The sequence below is a fragment of the Aulonocara sp. 'chitande type north' Nkhata Bay genome, linkage group LG10 (assembly GCF_057382095.1).
Source record: "Aulonocara sp. 'chitande type north' Nkhata Bay isolate Kocher_YH1m ecotype deep benthic linkage group LG10, A_spYH_male_GT1.1, whole genome shotgun sequence".
Lineage (NCBI taxonomy): Eukaryota > Metazoa > Chordata > Actinopteri > Cichliformes > Cichlidae > Aulonocara > Aulonocara sp. 'chitande type north' Nkhata Bay.
Genome location: NC_141353.1, coordinates 373,592 through 392,177, shown reverse-complemented (window position 1 = coordinate 392,177; position 18,586 = coordinate 373,592). Strand labels below are relative to the sequence as shown.

Genomic DNA, 18,586 nt, shown 5'->3' with positions numbered 1-18,586 from the left:
TATAAAATAACATCTACCTGAGTTTTTCTTTGAAAGAAGCCCCTTATGTCCATTGTTGTATTCATCAGTACATAACTGAAACCAATTTAGAGAGTTTGTTTAGCCGTGGAGGGAAACAACTGAAAATATGAAATAAACACACACATGTGAGCTAAGACTCTCTAAAAAAAACCAACATTGTTGTTGTTCAGCTTTTCATTTCGCCATTTGTTGATTCACTTGAAGAGCAAGTAACGTAATATGGGTCAAGTGATAGTTTGATATCAATCTTTTGTGATACACCGCCATATTTACATTATTTGTACAGTACGAATGATTTGCTTTGGTACCTGGTCAAACTTAAGCTCTCCTCTGTCTGCCTGTCTGCGCTTCTCCTACAGCAAACTCGCAGGCAGCAGCTTCTCCCCCCTCGCTCACATGCGTAAGTGCTGTGCTCAGTCGCCTAGTGCCTGAGCTCGGATCATACCAAAATTAGGGGGAATTTACGACTGTGCGCTATGTGCTTCGAATATTGTGTGTAGTTTTTGTTTTATACAGTTGTCAGTCAGGCATCTGACGATGTTGATCTGAGAATGCAAGACCAAGACAGCGAGACCAAGACCACGTAAAAGTGGTCTCGAGACCGGTCTCAAGACCCAAATAGAGGAGCTAAATCAATGCACTTTTGTGAAAGACTGGGTGGGACCAGTTCCATGCAGGGCAGAGAGTGTGGATAAAGGCACGTGACCATCAAAAGGACACTGCAGTGTTGTGATGAGTTTGACATACTGGAGACAATTTTGTTAAAGAAGAGGGATGTGCAGGTAAAAGAAGAGCAGTTTAGCCTATTCCAAGGTAGAAGGAACCAGGAATCAAAGTGGCCAACAAACTAAACCAGGAACCAAAGGGGCTGTTCATCCATTTTGGTGGGTTGTATGTTAGGATTTGACTGGAAACTATGTGATATGGACTAACAGTCCTGGCATAAATCAGGAAGTAAAGATATGTGAATGGAGTGGAGATCACTACATCTTCAAAAATCAGGATTCACACCTAAGAGTAACTCAGAAGAGGTTGGAATCGCTGGTATCTGGATTGCCAAGGACTACAGCCAGCCATAACAAAAAGTGGTATAGAGGTAGATAGGCCACTTGGCTGGAATTAGTCACTGAAAGAGAAGAACCCATTCATATGTAGATGTGCATTGTGTGGCCAATGTGATTCAAGTATCTTCTAGCATGAGAGGAATTGCTGTCTCCTGGAATCATGCCATTGCCAAAGTCAGATGGATTGGCCATCACTGGAAGTAGGTGTGGCTGAATCTTGAGGTGAGGTGGTACCCATCCCTAATATAATCAGGAACTCTCTAGATGCTGAATCAAAAGACATTGTTGGGGACTTGAGGGAGGCAGCAAGCCACGCATAATTCCCCTGATACAAAGCAGATTCCTGAGACCATGTGGTGACCAAGAAGCAACAAAAGGTTCTAGGTAACCCTAACTTGGCCCGGGCAAAGAAGCAGAAATATAACCATAGGTTTGAAATTAAAAATGGAAATTGAAATGCCTACAGCACATAGAGCCAGCAACAAACAAGATATTGGACTTGAGGAGTGAAGACAACAGCCTAGGAAATGACAAGGATATTGAAAAAACAATTTTTCACCTTTGCCTGATGATTAAGGTTATGTAGCAGGCCTGGTAGCAGTCCAGAGATGTGTATGTTGCGTAGGACAACCTGACTATTTTGAAAAATCGGTGTAGGTTCCACTACTCCATTCTCACTCTTTTGTGATAACTAGACAAATAGATGAGAAAGAATCAGCTGCTAGGCTGGAGATGGGAGTGGCAGAAGTGTCACACAGTGTCTAGTGGAGCCCCATAGTTCTTATGGTGAGGAAAGATGGGTCTATACAGTTCTGTGCATTGGATTCAATGCAATTCATTTTAATTATACAGCGCCAAATCACAACAATAGTCGCCTTAAAGCGCTTTATATTGTAAGGTAGAACCTAGAATAATACATAAAGAGAAAAACCCAACAATCATATGACCCCCTATGAGCAAGCACTTTGGCAACAGTGGGAAGGAAAAACTCCCTTTTAACAGGAAGAAACCTCCGGCAGAACCAGGCTCAGGGAGGGGCGGGGCCATCTGCTGTGATGAGAGAAGGAAGACAGGATAAAGACATGCTGTGGAAGAGAGACAGAGATTAATACAGTGGTTGCAAAAGTATTTGGCCCCCTTGAACTTTTCCACATTTTGTCACATTACGGCCACAAACATAAATCCATTTTATTGGAATTCCACATGAAAGATCAATACAAAGTGGTGTACACGTGAGAAGTGGAATCATGTATGATTTATACATGATTCCAAAAAAGTTTTTACAAATAAATAACTGCAAAGTGGGGTGTGTGTAATTATTCAGCCCCCTGAGTCAATACTTTGTAGAACCACCTTTTGCTGCAATTCCAGCTGCCAGTCTTTTAGGGTCTGTCTCAACCAGCTTTGCACATCTACAGACTAAAATTCTTGCCCATTCTTCTTTGCAAAACAGCTCCAGCTCAGTCAGATTAGATGGACAGCGTTTCTGAACAGCAGTTTTCAGATCTTGTCACAGATTCTCGATTGAGAAGAGAGTATAATAAACAACATCATTGCGATGATCTATGTGAATATAACAGTAAATACTAAATATTGAATATTATTGTGCAGCACGTAGGATCGACAGCGCACAGGTAGGAGCCAAAAAGGGTGTAGTTTTTGTCTGTGAGCACCCATGGGAAGACAGCCTAGAGCTGGAGTGCAGCCAGGGACATGGCTCGTCGGGGGTGTCAGCTCACTAAGCTGGCCCTGCCGGCCACGTAGAGCCACAACATTTGGGCAATCTGCCAGAGAGAGAGCCAGCGCCGCAGGCCGGAGAACTGTCAACCGCTGGCCAATCCATCAGACGCAGCGAGGTCCGACTGGCGTATAAAACCGGCGAAGCACGGGCAATACGCCTGGGGAACACAGCCTACAGCAGTGCTGGCCGCTAGGCCCAACTCAAAGGATGTCAGGAGGGAGGAGGGCGGCTGGAGGACAGCTGAGCCTAGGCTCCGCGTCCTCCCCGCCTCAACTGAACATGGCCATCTCCACATGCCTGCATAGGCCCCTCAGCAAGGTGGCCGCAGGGTAGACAGGCAGTCCCATCAGGCAACCCTGGTTGTCTGACCGGAGCAAAGCGTCAGAAACATCAACCTCCTGACAATCAACATTGTCCGGGGGGGCGTTGGAGGAGGGGCCAAAGGCAAGGCAACTACTCCCGCCATGCACGGCAGCAACCAACTGCGGGCAGGGGACCATAAATGCTGGGAGGCAGGGCACACGACTGCCTGCAACCAGACCAATCAGGCCGCAGCAGCGGCACCTGAGACAGGAGGTGCTGAGGCTGCATGATAGCATCAACCTTGAGGTCCACTCTACTAGATGGCACCTCAGGAAGGGCTAATTCCCACACCTGGCATGCTCCAATCAAGGGCTGAAGGGACCCATCTCACCCGACACTGTGCCTGGGGACCAGCAGGGGGCAGCCCAGGGACAGGTGGGCAACACCGGAGGAGAGGATGGAAGCTTCTTCAACATCCACCACCTGATAGTCAACCTCCACCGACCAGGGCCTCACAGAGGCGGAGCCATGGGAAGGACGCTGTGGGAGGGACAGGCAGTGAATCAGCAACAGGTGTGGGAGGGGACCCAGCCCATGACCTGCCTATCTGGTGTCTACAGCAGTGGCAGCCATGTTCCCCATAGTAGCCTGCTCTCTCATTTTTGGAGGCAGGAGAAGAGGGAGGGGCGGGCCATTTAAATGCTCTTTCAGAAAACCAACCACGGTCTGTCTAGTTTGTGCTGGCAACAAAGCATTGCATGCAAGCGTCAGCTTCTTTAGCCAACACAGTAGTGATGTGTCGTCGCGAACAAAACGGTTCTTAGAGCTGACTCTTTGAAGTGAACGACGCGAGCCAGCTCCTTATTCCGAGCCGTGGTTTTTTTCCCTCTTTCTCTCACCCTCTCTCTCGCACTTTTTTTCCGCTTCACTCCGGGGGGGGCGGTAGTTACACTCGCACTCAGGGGGGATTGCAGTGACATGCCCGTGAGCTTCGCCAGCAGCCAGCTGTGCCAGAGTGACCGAGCCCCAGGCCGAGAGGATGAGGGCACCCCACCCCCGAAGTGGCCCGAGCGAGCTCCAGGCTCCAGGCCCCGACGAGTGAGCCGGTGTGTACCTGTACGCCCATCCCCGGACACAAAGAACCACCAACGCACCGATGTCTGAGGGCATCTGCCACTGGCAGGGGAAGGTGTTGGGGGAGATAGGCCTCCATACCTTGGAGGGCCTGAGATGTCCCCAGAGAGGTAGCGTCTGATACCCAACCTGAAATATAGACACAGACATACAGGCACACACAGATGCAAACATCCATTCCCACCCTCATGCTCTCATATGCAATTACTCCACACTCACCCAACGTGGAGACAGACATAGAGAGACACTGTACACACGATCACACTCCCCAAGTGTACTCTAAGAACTGGGTTTAGGTACCCTTGCCCCTGGAGGGGGAAACTGCACCCAGAACCAGGTAGTGTTACCCTTTTCCCTGGGGTGGAGAGAATCAGACTGCCTTGACTCGGCAGCAGCAGGGAGGCCCCACATTCCAGACCCCAATCGGATGGCAAACTCCTCCTCCTAGCCCCCCCGCTCCAGCAGGCCGCAGAGAACGGGGGTGTGTGAAGACTCCAAACCTCCCTCCGCCCGCTCGTATGTAGTGTTGATGCATGTGTGTCCTAAGGTGCATTTAAAACCCAGGAGGGCATGGAGCTACCTGCCAGAGAGCAGCTGGTTAGTGCATAGCCCCTCCTGATAGCCCTCAATGTCTACATGCATTTAAAATTGAGAGGTGGGCAACGGCGCCAGGGGTGAGGTGTACACCCTGATGGTAATTTGGATTCTGTGTAGCGTGGCCACCCCCAAGATCCTATATGTATGTGTAATGAGAGTGTGAGTAATGTGAATGTCTAAGTTGTGAGATAAAATTGAGGCAGAGGCAGCCAGAAGGGGACAGAGGGGGGGGGGGGGGGGGGGATGCCTCCCCTGCACCCTGGTGACACACCTTTACCCCAAGGCCCTGCATGTGTGGGTGGTTGTGGTGGAGCGGGAAGAGGGAGGCAGCTGGAGATGGGGAGGGAAGGAAGGGAGGGGCAAGTGACCCCTCCCTGGGGCCAGCTCCCCCGCTGACCCCAGTAGGCACCCCCCATACTCTGCAACCCGCCAGGGAAAGGGGGCCCAGGCCCATCCGGACCGGGGCCCAGTTCAGCAGCGCCGCCTGGCCCCACAGAGCCCGGGACAGCCTTCCCGACCCCACCACAGAGAAAACTGCACCCACCCCACCATCCACTCATCTTCCAGACTACGCAAGACAATAGACAGCCAGGCTGAGATCTTCCTCCACCTCTCCTGTATCTCCCCCTCCTGCAGAGTGAGTTCCTGAAGATAGGAGACCTCCTGCAAGATGTAACAGCCTCCCCCACCAGTTGAAGAGCCCCCCAGGTGGCTCGATGCACCGGCAGCACCCTGCGCCAGAACTGGGCCCCCATACACCCACCAACCCACAACCCCGGCAACACACCAACCAGGACCCAAGCCCCCAAGGCCCAGCCAGGGCCCCAGCCAAGAGACGGAGCACCCCCAGAACCCCACGCCCGTCCCGGACCCACCCAGGGGCAGCCAGGCTACCAGGTCAGTAACCCATGTCCGTCAGCACAGACCCTCCCCTAGCCCCACTGCACGCAGCCACGAGGAAACCGTCACCTAAGAGCCAACCGAGCCCTTAATAGGCCATGGCCGCAACCCCAGGTTGAGCCCCCCAAGGAAGATGCTCCTGGGGAACCCCCCGACGCCCTAAGCCTGTCCCTACCCCCACACCAATCACAACAGCAAAGGTGGGACCAAACTATGACCCCCCCACCCCCACTAGGTGATGGAGCTGATCAAAGGAGCCCAGAGCAATTGATCTATTGTGGTGGCAGAGGCTGTATCAAGACTAATGTAATCTATTAGATAAATTCTATATTGGTTAGAATTAAGATCATTTTTATTTTTCCAGTTCATGAGGACTGTTTTCTTGGCTATGCATAGGGCAGTGAAAACCATATGGGCCATATTCTTATCTGTAGTGACATTATCTAAGCTGCCCAACAAACACACTAAGGGGGAAGTTGGAATGTTACATTTCAGACACTTCGATAAGTCTTCACATATCTCGCGCCAAAACTTCTGAACTGGTGGACAGAACCAAAGAGCGTGGATATAATTGTCCGGTGAATTGGTTTGGCAGTGTGAGCAGTTGTTGATAGACATAAAGCCTATCTTGAACATCCGATGACCTGTATAGTGCACTCTATGTAGTATTTTGTATTGAATTAATTGAAGACTGGGATTTCTAATTAAATGAAAGGTTTTTAAGCAAATCTGAGACCAGAAGTTTTGGTCTAAGTTAACTGATAAATCTGCTTCCCATTTTGCAATAGGAAGTGATATTGATTCATCTGTTTTAGAAAGCATTCTGTATATTTTGGATAGTAATTTGGGGGTTTTAAGAGTAAGAAATTGAACCACACTTGGTGGTGTTTGTAGTTCAACTTGACCCGGTTTAAATTTCTTTTTTACTATGGATTTAATTTGTTGATATTCTAAAAATCTTTTCTTGTTGATCCTATATTGTGTAACTAGTCCGTCAAATGGAATAAATTCTGTTCCTTCTAATATATGTTCCAAGTATTTGATTCCTTTACAACACCAATCTGAAAGGTTTATCATATTATTGTTTTGTAATATGTCAGGGTTGTTCCAGATAGGTGTACGTTTGCATGGGATTAATGAAGACTCCGTCAATTTTAGAAACTCCCACCATGCTGTCATAGAAGAGTCCTGTTAGTAAATGATTAAGTAGCTGATCAACATATTGATTTAGTCTGCCTTACAGAAACCCGCTTACAGCAATATGATTATATTAGTTTATTATTATTATTATTTTTTGCATGGGATTAATGAAGACGCTGTCAATTTTAGAAACTCCCACCATGCTGTCAGAGAAGCGCTGATGTTGACGCTTTTGAAGCATTCATTTCGTTGGATGTTTGAGCTGATAAATGGTAGGTCTGAAATCTCTAGATTATTGCAAAGTGCTTGTTCTACATCTAGCCAAGGTTCATCTAAGAGGGTATGTTTTAGCCATCCTGAGATAAACTGAAGCCTGTTGGCTAAGAAGTAGTGCTGAAAGTTAGGTAGTTCTAATCCTCCTTTATCCTTGGTCTTTTGTAGTGTTTTTAAGCTTATACGTGGGGGTTTATCTTTCCAAAGGAATTTGGACATGTATGAATCTAGGGATCTGAACCAATCTTGTGGTGGTTTAGTTGGGATCATTGAGAATAAATAATTTATTTTTGGTAAGGCCATCATTTTTATAGCGGCAACCCTTCCCATGAGTGATATGGGTAGAGATTTCCATCTAGCCAGATCACCTTCTACCTTCTTTAAAAGTGGGATATGGTTTAATTTAGTTAGATCTGCAAGCTTGGGAGAAACATTAATACCTAAATATTTTATATTTCCCGATTGCAGTGGTGTAGAAGAAGAATTATGGAAGGAGCAATTTATCGGAAGGACTGTAGATTCAATCACACCAGAGATATTGGTTTGTGAATTTTGGAGAAAAAGTAACACATCATCCGCATAAAGGCTGACTTTATGTTCCACGTTCTTGTATTTTATGCCCTTAATTACTGTATTCTGTCTAATTGCTGCTGCTAGTGGTTCAATAAAAATTGTAAACAGTGAAGGGGAGAGTGGGCATTCCTGCCTGGTGCCCCTCAGGAGACAGAAGCTGGAGGATGTTTGGTCATTTGTTCTGACACAAGCTGTTGGGGAATTGTATAATATTTTTAACCAGTTAATGAAAGAGGATCCAAAACCAAATTTGTGTAAAGTTGCAAATAGAAATTTCCAGTTAACTCTGTCAAATGCTTTCTCTGCATCTAAAGAAAATATTGTAGTTTCGATGTTTTTACTGTATGAGTAGTCTATCAAATTAAGTAATCTACCTGTATTTGTTGATGAGTGCCTACCTTTTATGAAACCAGTTTAGTCAGGATGAAGTAAGAGGGGGGTTATTTTCTCTAGTCTCTTTGAGAGAGCTTTGCAGATTATTTTAAGGTCTACATGTATAAGGGATATTGGACGATAGCTTGAGGGATATACAGGGTCTTTGCCTGGTTTTAGCAGGAGATTAATGTTTGCAGAATTCATATTTGATGGAAGTCTGCCCTTTTCTTTGATTTCCAACAACGTTCTGCAAAAAAAATGGTGCTAGAATCGTCCAGAATTCTTTGTAGAATTCTGCAGGAAAGCCGTCTGGACCTGGAGCCTTATTATTGGGCATACTTATCAGGGCTTCCTGGAGTTCACCTGGTGTCAGTGGCGAATCCAGTGCCATTGCTTGAGTGTCTAATAATTTTGGAGGAGTTATGTTGTCCAAAAACTGATCAATTTTGTTTTTAGATGGGTTTATTTGAGCCAGGCCAGCTACTAGGTGGCATAGGGGGCTGCCCTGCCGCCTCCCCCAGTTGTGCAGAGATAAATCGAGGCGCTCAAGCTGCCTGGGCGATGGCAGCAGATCCATCCTGTGGTCTCCATGAGCAGCCCGCAATGAACAGTTCCAGGATCTCCTGCTCCATGATGCGAGCCTCCCCTTGAGCGGACCTGGGTTACAGCCACAGCCTCGCTGAGTTGACTAGCGTAGGGGAAAGGCTAGTCCTTCGGTCCCATCCGACCCTCCCAGAACCGCCAGCGATAGTCCTGTGGTACAAGGCCCTGTTGGACATCTGCAAAGCTGCTGCTCACACGCGGGCAGGCTGAGAGCCACTGCATGGGCTTTGCCAGACAGCAGCGGGAGCAGAATCAGCACTTACTCCTCCTCCAACCAATGGTACACAACCGCCATGGCCCGCAAGACCTCCAGGAAGGCGGGGGGTGGTCGTCTCCCTCCCCCATACAGTAGAGGGACACTGGCGGGGGCCAGCCCAAGCTACCAGACTTCCCAAAAGCCCCATCCAGTGCTCAGATTGGTCCTGCAGTTGTTCCAGCTGGTGGCTAAACACCACCTCCTGCTCCTACTGCATACCCACCAGCTCACCCACCATCCAGGCCAGCGCCTCCACTGGCTGGGCCGGTCTTGGTTCTGCCAGTGGAGGCGCTGGGTTTTGGCACCACTGTGGAAATGATGTACCCGCCAACAGCGTTTGCAGTTGCACACGTTTTTATTTGCACTGTTTTTAACTGGACAACTTTTCATCTGCCCTGCTTGTAGCCCTAGGTCCCACCTCAGGTCCCAGCACATCTTTTATCGAGGAGGCATGACTAGATGATGGAGCTCAAGTTTGAGTCAGCCTCACACCTGAGGCTGATTCCGCACCCTGAACCCTCTGCTCCACCCCTCCCCTGCAGCTGAGCCACAAACCACACCCTGCCACATGACTCAACAGCATTTTGAGAATGTCTGTGTGTCTGTCTGACTGTATGTCCACAGTGAAGCCATCTGAGCCACAGTGCTGGATGGAGGGCAAATTCTTGGAAGGCAGTGATGTTAAGATGAGCTGCAAGTCCGCTGATGGCTCTGATCCTATCCATTACAAATGGGAAAAAGTACTGGACGAAGGCAAATATGTAGACAAGCTGCCTCCACTGACACTGATAGGTAAGTCTGTCAGATGTACCTAGGGCTTTTTAAAACAAAAATTTAAACCTTGAAACGAAGCAAAAAAGAACAAAACACACACATCATTGTGATGTGGTAGGGCATCATAATGAAAACATAAAAAGTGTGTTGTACAGCTCTCTCCATGCCCAAAATATATATACCTCGATCTGGTCAACTTTGACCTTTGTTTATCCAACCTCGGTACTCACGTCCCCCAAGGTCACGTGTATTGTTCTGGAATTTGAAGATGATCTATAAAAAATTGCAGGTAATATAAACTGTTTAATGATTTTCACATTTGGTGTTACTGACCTTCAATTTTCAAAAAAATTCTACCATGATGCCAAATCTGAAAAATGCTAAACTGTGGACACTAGATGCTGTGCATGCTAACATAAAGACAAACAAACAGAACCGATTACATACTCGTTTTACTGCATAGTCATGTTTCAGCTCTTAAATAAATGAAGACTTCTGACTAATCTAAGTTATTCTGTTCTCCTTTTATCTTTTTCAAGTACATTTAGCTTGCATAAAGAATCTGTCAAAAGTATTTACTTTTTAAAAACAGCAAAGATTTGTACAAAGGCCATGGCTATTTCTTTATGTTAACTCATCTTTAGGTACATTTATTTCAATAGAAATCAACTCTTTTTCAAACAACACCATAAAACAGTAGTGCACTCTTAAATGCTGTCTTGTCATTCTTGGTACATCAGATTTCAAAACCCCAGAGATTGTGGCACTGAGGAATTTGACCAAGGACGATGCCGGACTCTACAAATGCACAGCCAGCAATGATGTGGGAGAAGAGAGCTGCACAGTGGAAGTCAAGATACACTGTGAGTGAAGAACTTTTTTTGAACACTGAATAAGTTAACAATTGCTGCTTTTGATTTGCAGAATAAAATCCCCTCTTCATGTCATTGTAGAGCTCATCTGCAAATTATTTTCATACACACTGCCTGAAGTGCTATAGTGAAACTGTAGGTGAACGTGACATTCTTTTAAATTGCAGATCACAACATCTTTCAAAATTTGTGGTCTGTCTGTGCTTCTCAACCTTAAGTTCACTGCTTCTTAAGTGGAATCTCAGTTATTTTCCTAAAATCATTGATCATTTTTCTTTTAGCAAAAATGTGGATGAAATTTGTTGAAGTGGATGGGAAGACAGTCTTTTCTCTATAGTTCAAAATAATACATTGCATTGTAAACTCACACTTGAAGGGGCTTTCTACACTCATTATTGATCAGATCCATCAATTAACACTAGACTCCATATATGATAGTGTTTTTTTGTTGATTCTGAGTGGAAAGGTGGTGCATTGGTTCACCCTATCACCTTGCATTAGTGGTTTAAATTTAGATTGGCTGGGGCTTTGGTGTGACAAAGCCTCCCTCAAACTTTAATGTAATGCAAATGGACTTATTCTTATACAGTGCTTTTCTATGCTCTTTCTATGTAAATGCTTTCTATCTAAATCCTACTTCGGAGAGCAACATGGGGTTAGTATCTTGCCCAAGGACATTTGGCATGCAGACTGGAGCAGACAGGGATCAAAACACAACTGAAGACAATGAGGGAATAACTATGGGCAGAAACATCATGAGATATTGTGTGTAGGTATTTGAGGTAAAAAATGAATTTCATCCATTATGAATATGAATATTGTGAGAAAACCTGGAACAACTTAAGTGCTTGTCAGTACTTTCCCGGATCTGCTGTACCAATCCATTCTTTTCCTCATACCACTAGCAATGCAGCTCTTTTGATTTGAACATAATAAAAACCCTCAGTGGCCACATGGGAAATGTTCTGGCACAGGACATAAACTACTCTCCCAGTCCTCCCTCTGACTTTGAGTCAGCACTGTCATCTGTGGGACATATTTGTCCTACATATATTACACGCTTGACAGTGGCTTGTGCAGTAGCCTGGAGTTGGTCTCCAGCAGTGTTGTTCAAATTACTTGAATAAAGTAATTAGTTACTTAGTCACTTTTTAAAGAGTCAAACTCAAAGTAATGTCAGTATTTCCCAACATTAAATGCTGCATGGTGCTGCTCTATCCCGCGCCCCATGTTTTCTATTCTTGATCTACACATGTGTCTGTTGGTGCCATGGACGTTGGAAAGTAACAGTAATCTAATTACCTTTTTGCAATAGCAATCCCTTACATTAAAAAGTAATTGGATTATGTGTTACTGCCCATCTCTGGTCTCCAGTATTGTCTTCCAGTGCACTGAGTTCCTAAGGAACATTACTAGTGTACTTTAAGCCTTGTATAGTGCCAAGCATTCCTATACCTGTGAGATCTGATTGAAATGACCTCCTCAACATGTCTTGAAGTTCCCCTGAGGCCTGGTAATGAACTAATCATTTGATTCAGGAGTGTTGATCCAGGGTGAGATCTAAAACCTGCAGGACACCGTCCCTCGAGGCCTGGATTTGGACACCCCGATCTAAAGGATAAAGATCACTCTTTCAAGGATGTCAGTGTTCACATTTTAGACAGACAAGACAGATAGTTTGACAGAGAAGTGAAAGAGGCCTTCTATGTCCACTGTGAACAGCCATCTTTCAACAGAGGAGGTGGCTTATCACACCAACTGCTTGCCACCTACAATGCAGTTTTGAGATCCCTTTCCCAAGGTGCCTCAAGCCCTACTTACATCTTGCGTCAGTTGATCTCAATGGGTCACATGATATAGGGTGAGGGAAGGTTTGTTCTGCTGATGAACTCTGCTGTTAATGACTTACAGCTTTTTTAACATCTTGGCTCATGTGACAAGGCACATCATCAATAGTGGTTCAACGACCTTCTTAATGGACAACCCCCACTAGGGTTTAAATATCTGAGACTTTCCACCATTTGGTTTTAGAACTGAAGAAGCTTTCAGATGAGAGGTGAAGTGTCTTCAAGAAACTTTAAAAAGTCCAGGTTCGTTCTTTTCCAAGCTCATCAGACAATATAGGAGAAATCTGCTCTCTCTTTCTAGTCGCTGTCAGTACTCCTGCTGCAGCATTTTGGATCAAGTGACGGCTTTTCAGTCAGTTTTTAGAACAACCTGATAATAATGAACTAAAGTAATCCAGTCTAGAAGATTAACTGGATGAACAGGATTTTTAGCATCATTTTAAGACTGGATTTTTCTAATTTTAGATATTGTGCAAATGGAAGAGAGCATATCTGTTTAATATTTTTTAAGCCTTTGTGTTTTATGCTTGAATCATTCAAGTATACAAATACTTACAAAATACACACGGGATTCTTTTGATAATGCCAAGAGCACGAATTCAGGCGGTTCAACGTTCCAGCGGTGAGCTGCTCTGTGCCACTGCCTTAAATAGCAGCTGGGGAAATCAGCCAGATCAGCAGCAGGTGGAGACAATCACACAGGTGCGTGGGCCAAGAGCGAGAGCCCGTAACGAGCTCCACCCAGGCAGAGAGGAGGAGGAGAGACAAAGAAAACAAAAACAAAAAAGAACAACAACAACAAAACCTGTAGCCAGCGTGAGCCAGCCAGAGAGACACGGGGACCGTGACAGAACCAGTGCCAGCCAAACAATTTATCAAAGAACCCATTTTAAATGGAATCTTTAGACACCTTGTTACTAGCAGCCTGGTGCAAAACACACCTTGAATCAACAACAAGGTGATTTAAAAAGACAGCCAAAAATCTGTTACAGCTCAATATGGTGTGCTGTGTGTCTTTAAAATAATTTGAGGGAAACTGGACAAGTGGAAGACAAAAGAGGTGGCAGGCCTTTAACAAACTACAAACTTTCCAATTGGTAGACAATGCACTCTTCCTCCTGAGCCACAACCACCTCTTAGAATAAGTATTTGCATTTATATTTGCACATACTTCAGTAAATCACTGAACATATTTCCAACTTTTCAATAAATAAAAAGTGATGACTCAAGACTTTCTCACAATACTATAGTCGACAACTTGGAACTTCTGGAATAGCATTATTTAAAACAATTTTAAAATGTATTGATTTTCAAGGTTCAATTATTTTATATTATAGCTATAATATATAATAGCTGAAGGGATAAATTGGGGGTTTTTTTTATCTGGCTTTAGCTTTTATAATACTGGGGTGTGTTATATAGACGGGGAGACAAGTATTTTACTGAAACTTGCATGCAACTGAAAAATAGCAATGGTGAATTTGATGCATTGGTGGTTGTAGCATAATAGTGTGTCTTACATCAATATTTTTTGTTATTTTTGGTAGATGTGAAGGGAATTGGTGTGGTAGCAGGTGTAGTGGTTGGTGTGTCCTTCGCCATTCTGCTTATCTTACTCATCATCTGGTTGGTATTCTGCAAAAAGGACATGGAAAAAAATGAAGAGGAGGAGACGCCCAATGAAATCAGGTAGACAATGCCTAGAATATTTCTTTGCACATGATAACTACCCATGACAAAAAACTTTACTTTTACAGTTTTATTCAATATATTAATATAATTGCTGCATGTTATACAATCATTCATTTCATCGTTTCAGCCATCTCATTACCAGAATCACTGAAATATATGTATAACCTGTATACCTGTAGGACTGCCTTTCTGATCCATCAATGTTTCTGCATGAAATAAAAACTTCAAATAGATGAATCCCAAAATGATAGTTTCAATTTATGGCTGTATTGGTTATAACAGCAGTTACTTTTTCTCACTTTTTACACAAAGTGATTGTATTAGTTTGAATTGCAATAATTCAGACTGTTGTGGAATTTTTCTATTAATTAACCAGTTACAGAACAAGAAAGTTGAAAGTATTCACTACTGATCAGAAGACTTAGAACACTCTAATCCTTCCAGTTATTTATTGCAATTCAAGTCGTTCAAATCCAATGAATAGCTTGAAATGGTACAAAGGTAAGTGTTGAACTGCCAGAGGTTTAAAAAAAGGTAAGGTTACCCAACACTAAAAAATAATGTACATTTCAGAAAAATGGCCTTTTTCAGGGAACACAACATGGTTTTAACAATTTAAATCTGTTCTGCAACAATGGAGGTTGATCCAGCCTTGAAAGCTGGTGCTACTAATTCCTACAGGTGTTCCAACTTCTCTGGATTACTTCCAGCTCCCTCTGTCTGCATAAAAGCAGTGTTGGAGCACACTGATGTACCCTCGTGAGCATCACTTGAACAGTACTGTACTGCAGAAAGTAGTGTGTTGTACAGAAATGGTGAGAAAAAGGCAATTAACAATGGAAGAGAGACAGACCATCATAACATTTATAAATGTAGGTCTGTCCTACAGAGAAGCTGCAAAGAAAGTCAAGGTGTCAGCGAGTACAGTTTCCTTCACCATCAAAGACACTCAGAAACACCCCAGTTTCCACAAAACGCAAGATACCACGATAAAACCATTCAGGAGCTGAAATAATCGATTTGTACCTTTGGCTTAATCATTGCCCAGCATATCTGAAATGTCTCCGCCAAAGAAAGCCTCGAACCTAGGCAAGAATAAGACCATCGACAAATGGTCGAGCATCGAGCTTGATGCTAATGATAGTTGCACCAGCAGGGCTTTGGCTGAGCCTAAAGTTGTCACTCCGGATGACAAGAGTGAAATGTATAAGATAAGATAAGATAAGATAAGATAAGATAACCTTTATTAGTCCCACACGTGGGAAATTTGTTTTGTCACAGCAGGAAGTGGACAGTGCAAAAGTTATGAGGCAAAAATTAGAATACAATAAGAATAAATACAGTACACAACTGTACAGAATAGAATAAAATACTATATACAGTAGAATAAAATAAAATAAATATACAATAAGATAAAAATAGAATACAAATACAAATACTATATACAACTGAGTAAAAATACAACGATGACAGAAAGGATTATTGCACTTAGTATTATTGCATATGTATGGATGTGTGTGCTTGATCAGTTAAAGTCTTTATTATGGAGTCTGACAGCAGTGGGGAGGAAAGACCTGCGAAATCTCTCCGTCCCACACCGTGGGTGCCGCAGTCTCCCACTGAAGGAGCTGCTCAGTGCTGTCACAGTCTGCTGCATGGGGTGGGAGATGTTGTCCATCAGGGATGACAGCTTAGCCGCCGTTCTCCTGTCACTCACCACCTCCACTGGGTCCAGAGGGCATCCTAGAACAGAGCTGGCCCTTCGGATCACCCTGTTCAGTCTCTTCCTGTCCCCAGCAGAGATGCTGCCGCCCCAGCAGACCACGCCATAAAAGATAGCAGAAGCCACAACAGAGTCATAGAAGGTCTTCAGGAGTGGGCCCTCCACTCCAAACGACCTGAGTCTCCGCAGCAGGTACAGCCTGCTCTGCCCTTTCCTGTAGAGGGCGTCTGAGTTATGAGTCCAGTCCAGTCTATTGTTCAGATGAACACCAAGGTAGAATAAGATATGCCAGGAAACATGTAAGACAATATCTGAATCAATCCTGGAAAAACTTGATGAGCAGTTTGATGCTTTTGAGGCCAAGTTCCAGTTGGTGCTATCCATACAGACTGACTTACAGAACCGCATGGAAGGTCAGGAAATTAGCGGTCAACGCCCCGGGAATAGCGAATGGGAACGCTTGAAGCCAAATGCGAGGACCTGGCAAAGCTTGTAAAGATTCAACCCAAACTATTGGATTTGGAGGCCTGTACTCGGAGACTTAATATAAAAATTGTTGGCATAAAACAGCGCTCAGAAGATAGGGAGTCCGAAAGAGTTTATTTCCAACCTCATCCCCGAATTATTGGGTAAGCAACACTTCCCACATCCACTTAAGGTCAACCACGCTCATCGATCCCTATGGCCTAGGCTGGCAGCGGGACAGAAACCGCATACCACCATCGCCCGAATACATCACTTTCAGATGAAAGAGCTTATTCTATGCCTCGCCAGGATGCAACCGATGGAGTACAAGGGGAATAAAGTTCTGATCTTCCCAGACTGCACCAGCGAAGTAATGAGCTAGCACTGTTCCTTCCGGAATGTGATGCAAGCCCTGAGAGAAGATGGAATTAAATTCCAGCTATGGTACCCAACAAAGCTGTGTGTGCACTAGAAAGATGAGGATATTCCGGAGGTTTTCAATGATCCAGAACAAGCAGAGGTGGCTCGCCAGCGTTAGAACTATAGTGCTACAGAGAAGGAGTAACTTGCGTATCAGCTGTGATTGCATGTCTTCTTTTTTCTTCTTTTTTCTCTCTTTTTGTCTAATAAGGTGAGCGAGCTTTTAGTTTGTGTTGTGCCTCACGCTGTGGACTATCAAACAGACTGCACTGTGTTGCTCCTAATTTCTGACTTTTTAAAAAATGTTTTGTTTTCTTTATCTGTATGCTAACTGTCAATCCACAGTTTGCATACAAACTAGCGCTGATCAGCTTTTCCAGAAAGCACATAGTTCAGTAAGATCATCTGGTAATGTGTCATAGTTATATAATTATATTAGTTAAGTAAGTGCAATAGAATACACGCATCTAAGCCACAAAACAAAACAATACCCCAGCGCCTATCACCCACCTACCCCGCTGCTCCCAAAAATGACATGCATCTATCCCCTAGTAAACCAAACCGAGGCTGCTGGGCAAATTGTGAACCTCACTTAAAGGAATCACAATGCCCGGATGAAACGGATGATAAAGGATTCAGAAAGTTTATTCATGCAGGCCCATATGACAGAGAATGTGCATCTTTTTTGTTTTCATATTTTAATTTATATTTAATTGTGTTGTGGTTTGCAGTGTTTTGTGTTGTTTCACTTTAAATTTGTTTAAAAGGTAAAAGCTGAAAATTTAAATAGATAAAAGTTGAAATGTGAATAGTTGGTTTTTGTATAATATGATTTATTTATTACATTTTATGTGGAATGAATAAATATAAGTATATTTACAAGGCAGGAAGTACCAACGACCAGATTTGGTGTGTGGTAGTAACAGGTAAATGAACGTTTTTTCTTAAATTATTTGAATGTATCTGAGTGCTTGTGTACAAACACACAAACAATACACATATGCTTTCAATTGTATAATTTAAGTGATCCAGGTAGCTCTGTTTTGGAAGTTCAGTTAACGCTAGAAATGTGTTTTGGAGTTTGTACGTGCTTTGTCTCTTGGGGCCACCGTATATATTTATATATAAACATATATAAATAAAACCACGTTTTTTTTTTTACATGAATAATTCCTTTTGTGCATTTATATATTTATATATTTTTTTATCTTTTATATTTTTGTTAATAATAAATTAATTAAAGCAACAAAACAACCTGAAGAGCGGGTTGGGAGCCGAAAGAGCCGGTTCTCTAAAAAGAGCCGGAAATCCCATCACTAATAACAACGATTCTAATATAATAGTGGCTGGAGACCTTAACTGTTATCTTGACCCCTTCTTAGATACATCATCCACGTGACTAGCACACCATTGTTTTTCTTGTGACATTACCAATAAGTTTGATGTGTCACATGGCCCTCTTCCTATTGAAAAAACAAAAGTTGTATCCAAGATGGCCGACTTCTAAATGGCCACCATGGTCACCACCCATCTTGAGGAGTTTGCCCCCTCACAACCATTCCCATGTTATTACGGTGTATCCATATAAATGGCCCACCCTGTACTTTATGGGAAGCACTGAAGACTGTTTTGAGGGGTGCGATAATTTCTTACACTTCAGCTCTTAAAAGAGAAAGAGAGAAACGTCTGTCGGAAATCAATAGCTTTCCTGTCCTGGAAAGAATGTATCAAACCTCTAAATCGTCTATGGATTATAAAGAGATACTGAAATTAAAATATTAATATAATGGCATTATGAGTGGCCTAGTCAGCA

At 43.8% G+C, this 18,586-nt stretch overlaps 1 protein-coding gene across 3 annotated transcripts in view; it reads left to right on the top strand.

Annotated features, from left to right (window-relative positions):
* Window positions 1-18,586, top strand: part of LOC147319943 (CXADR-like membrane protein) — a 107,903-nt gene that overhangs the window by 87,017 nt on the left and 2,300 nt on the right. For all 3 annotated transcript variants that reach the window (XM_086307651.1, XM_086307653.1, XM_086307652.1), the window contains 3 exons: window positions 9,605-9,772; window positions 10,495-10,617; window positions 14,021-14,162. In XM_086307651.1, coding sequence (XP_086163777.1) covers window positions 9,605-9,772; window positions 10,495-10,617; window positions 14,021-14,162 — 433 coding nt within the window. The remainder of the gene's footprint in view (window positions 1-9,604; window positions 9,773-10,494; window positions 10,618-14,020; window positions 14,163-18,586) is intronic.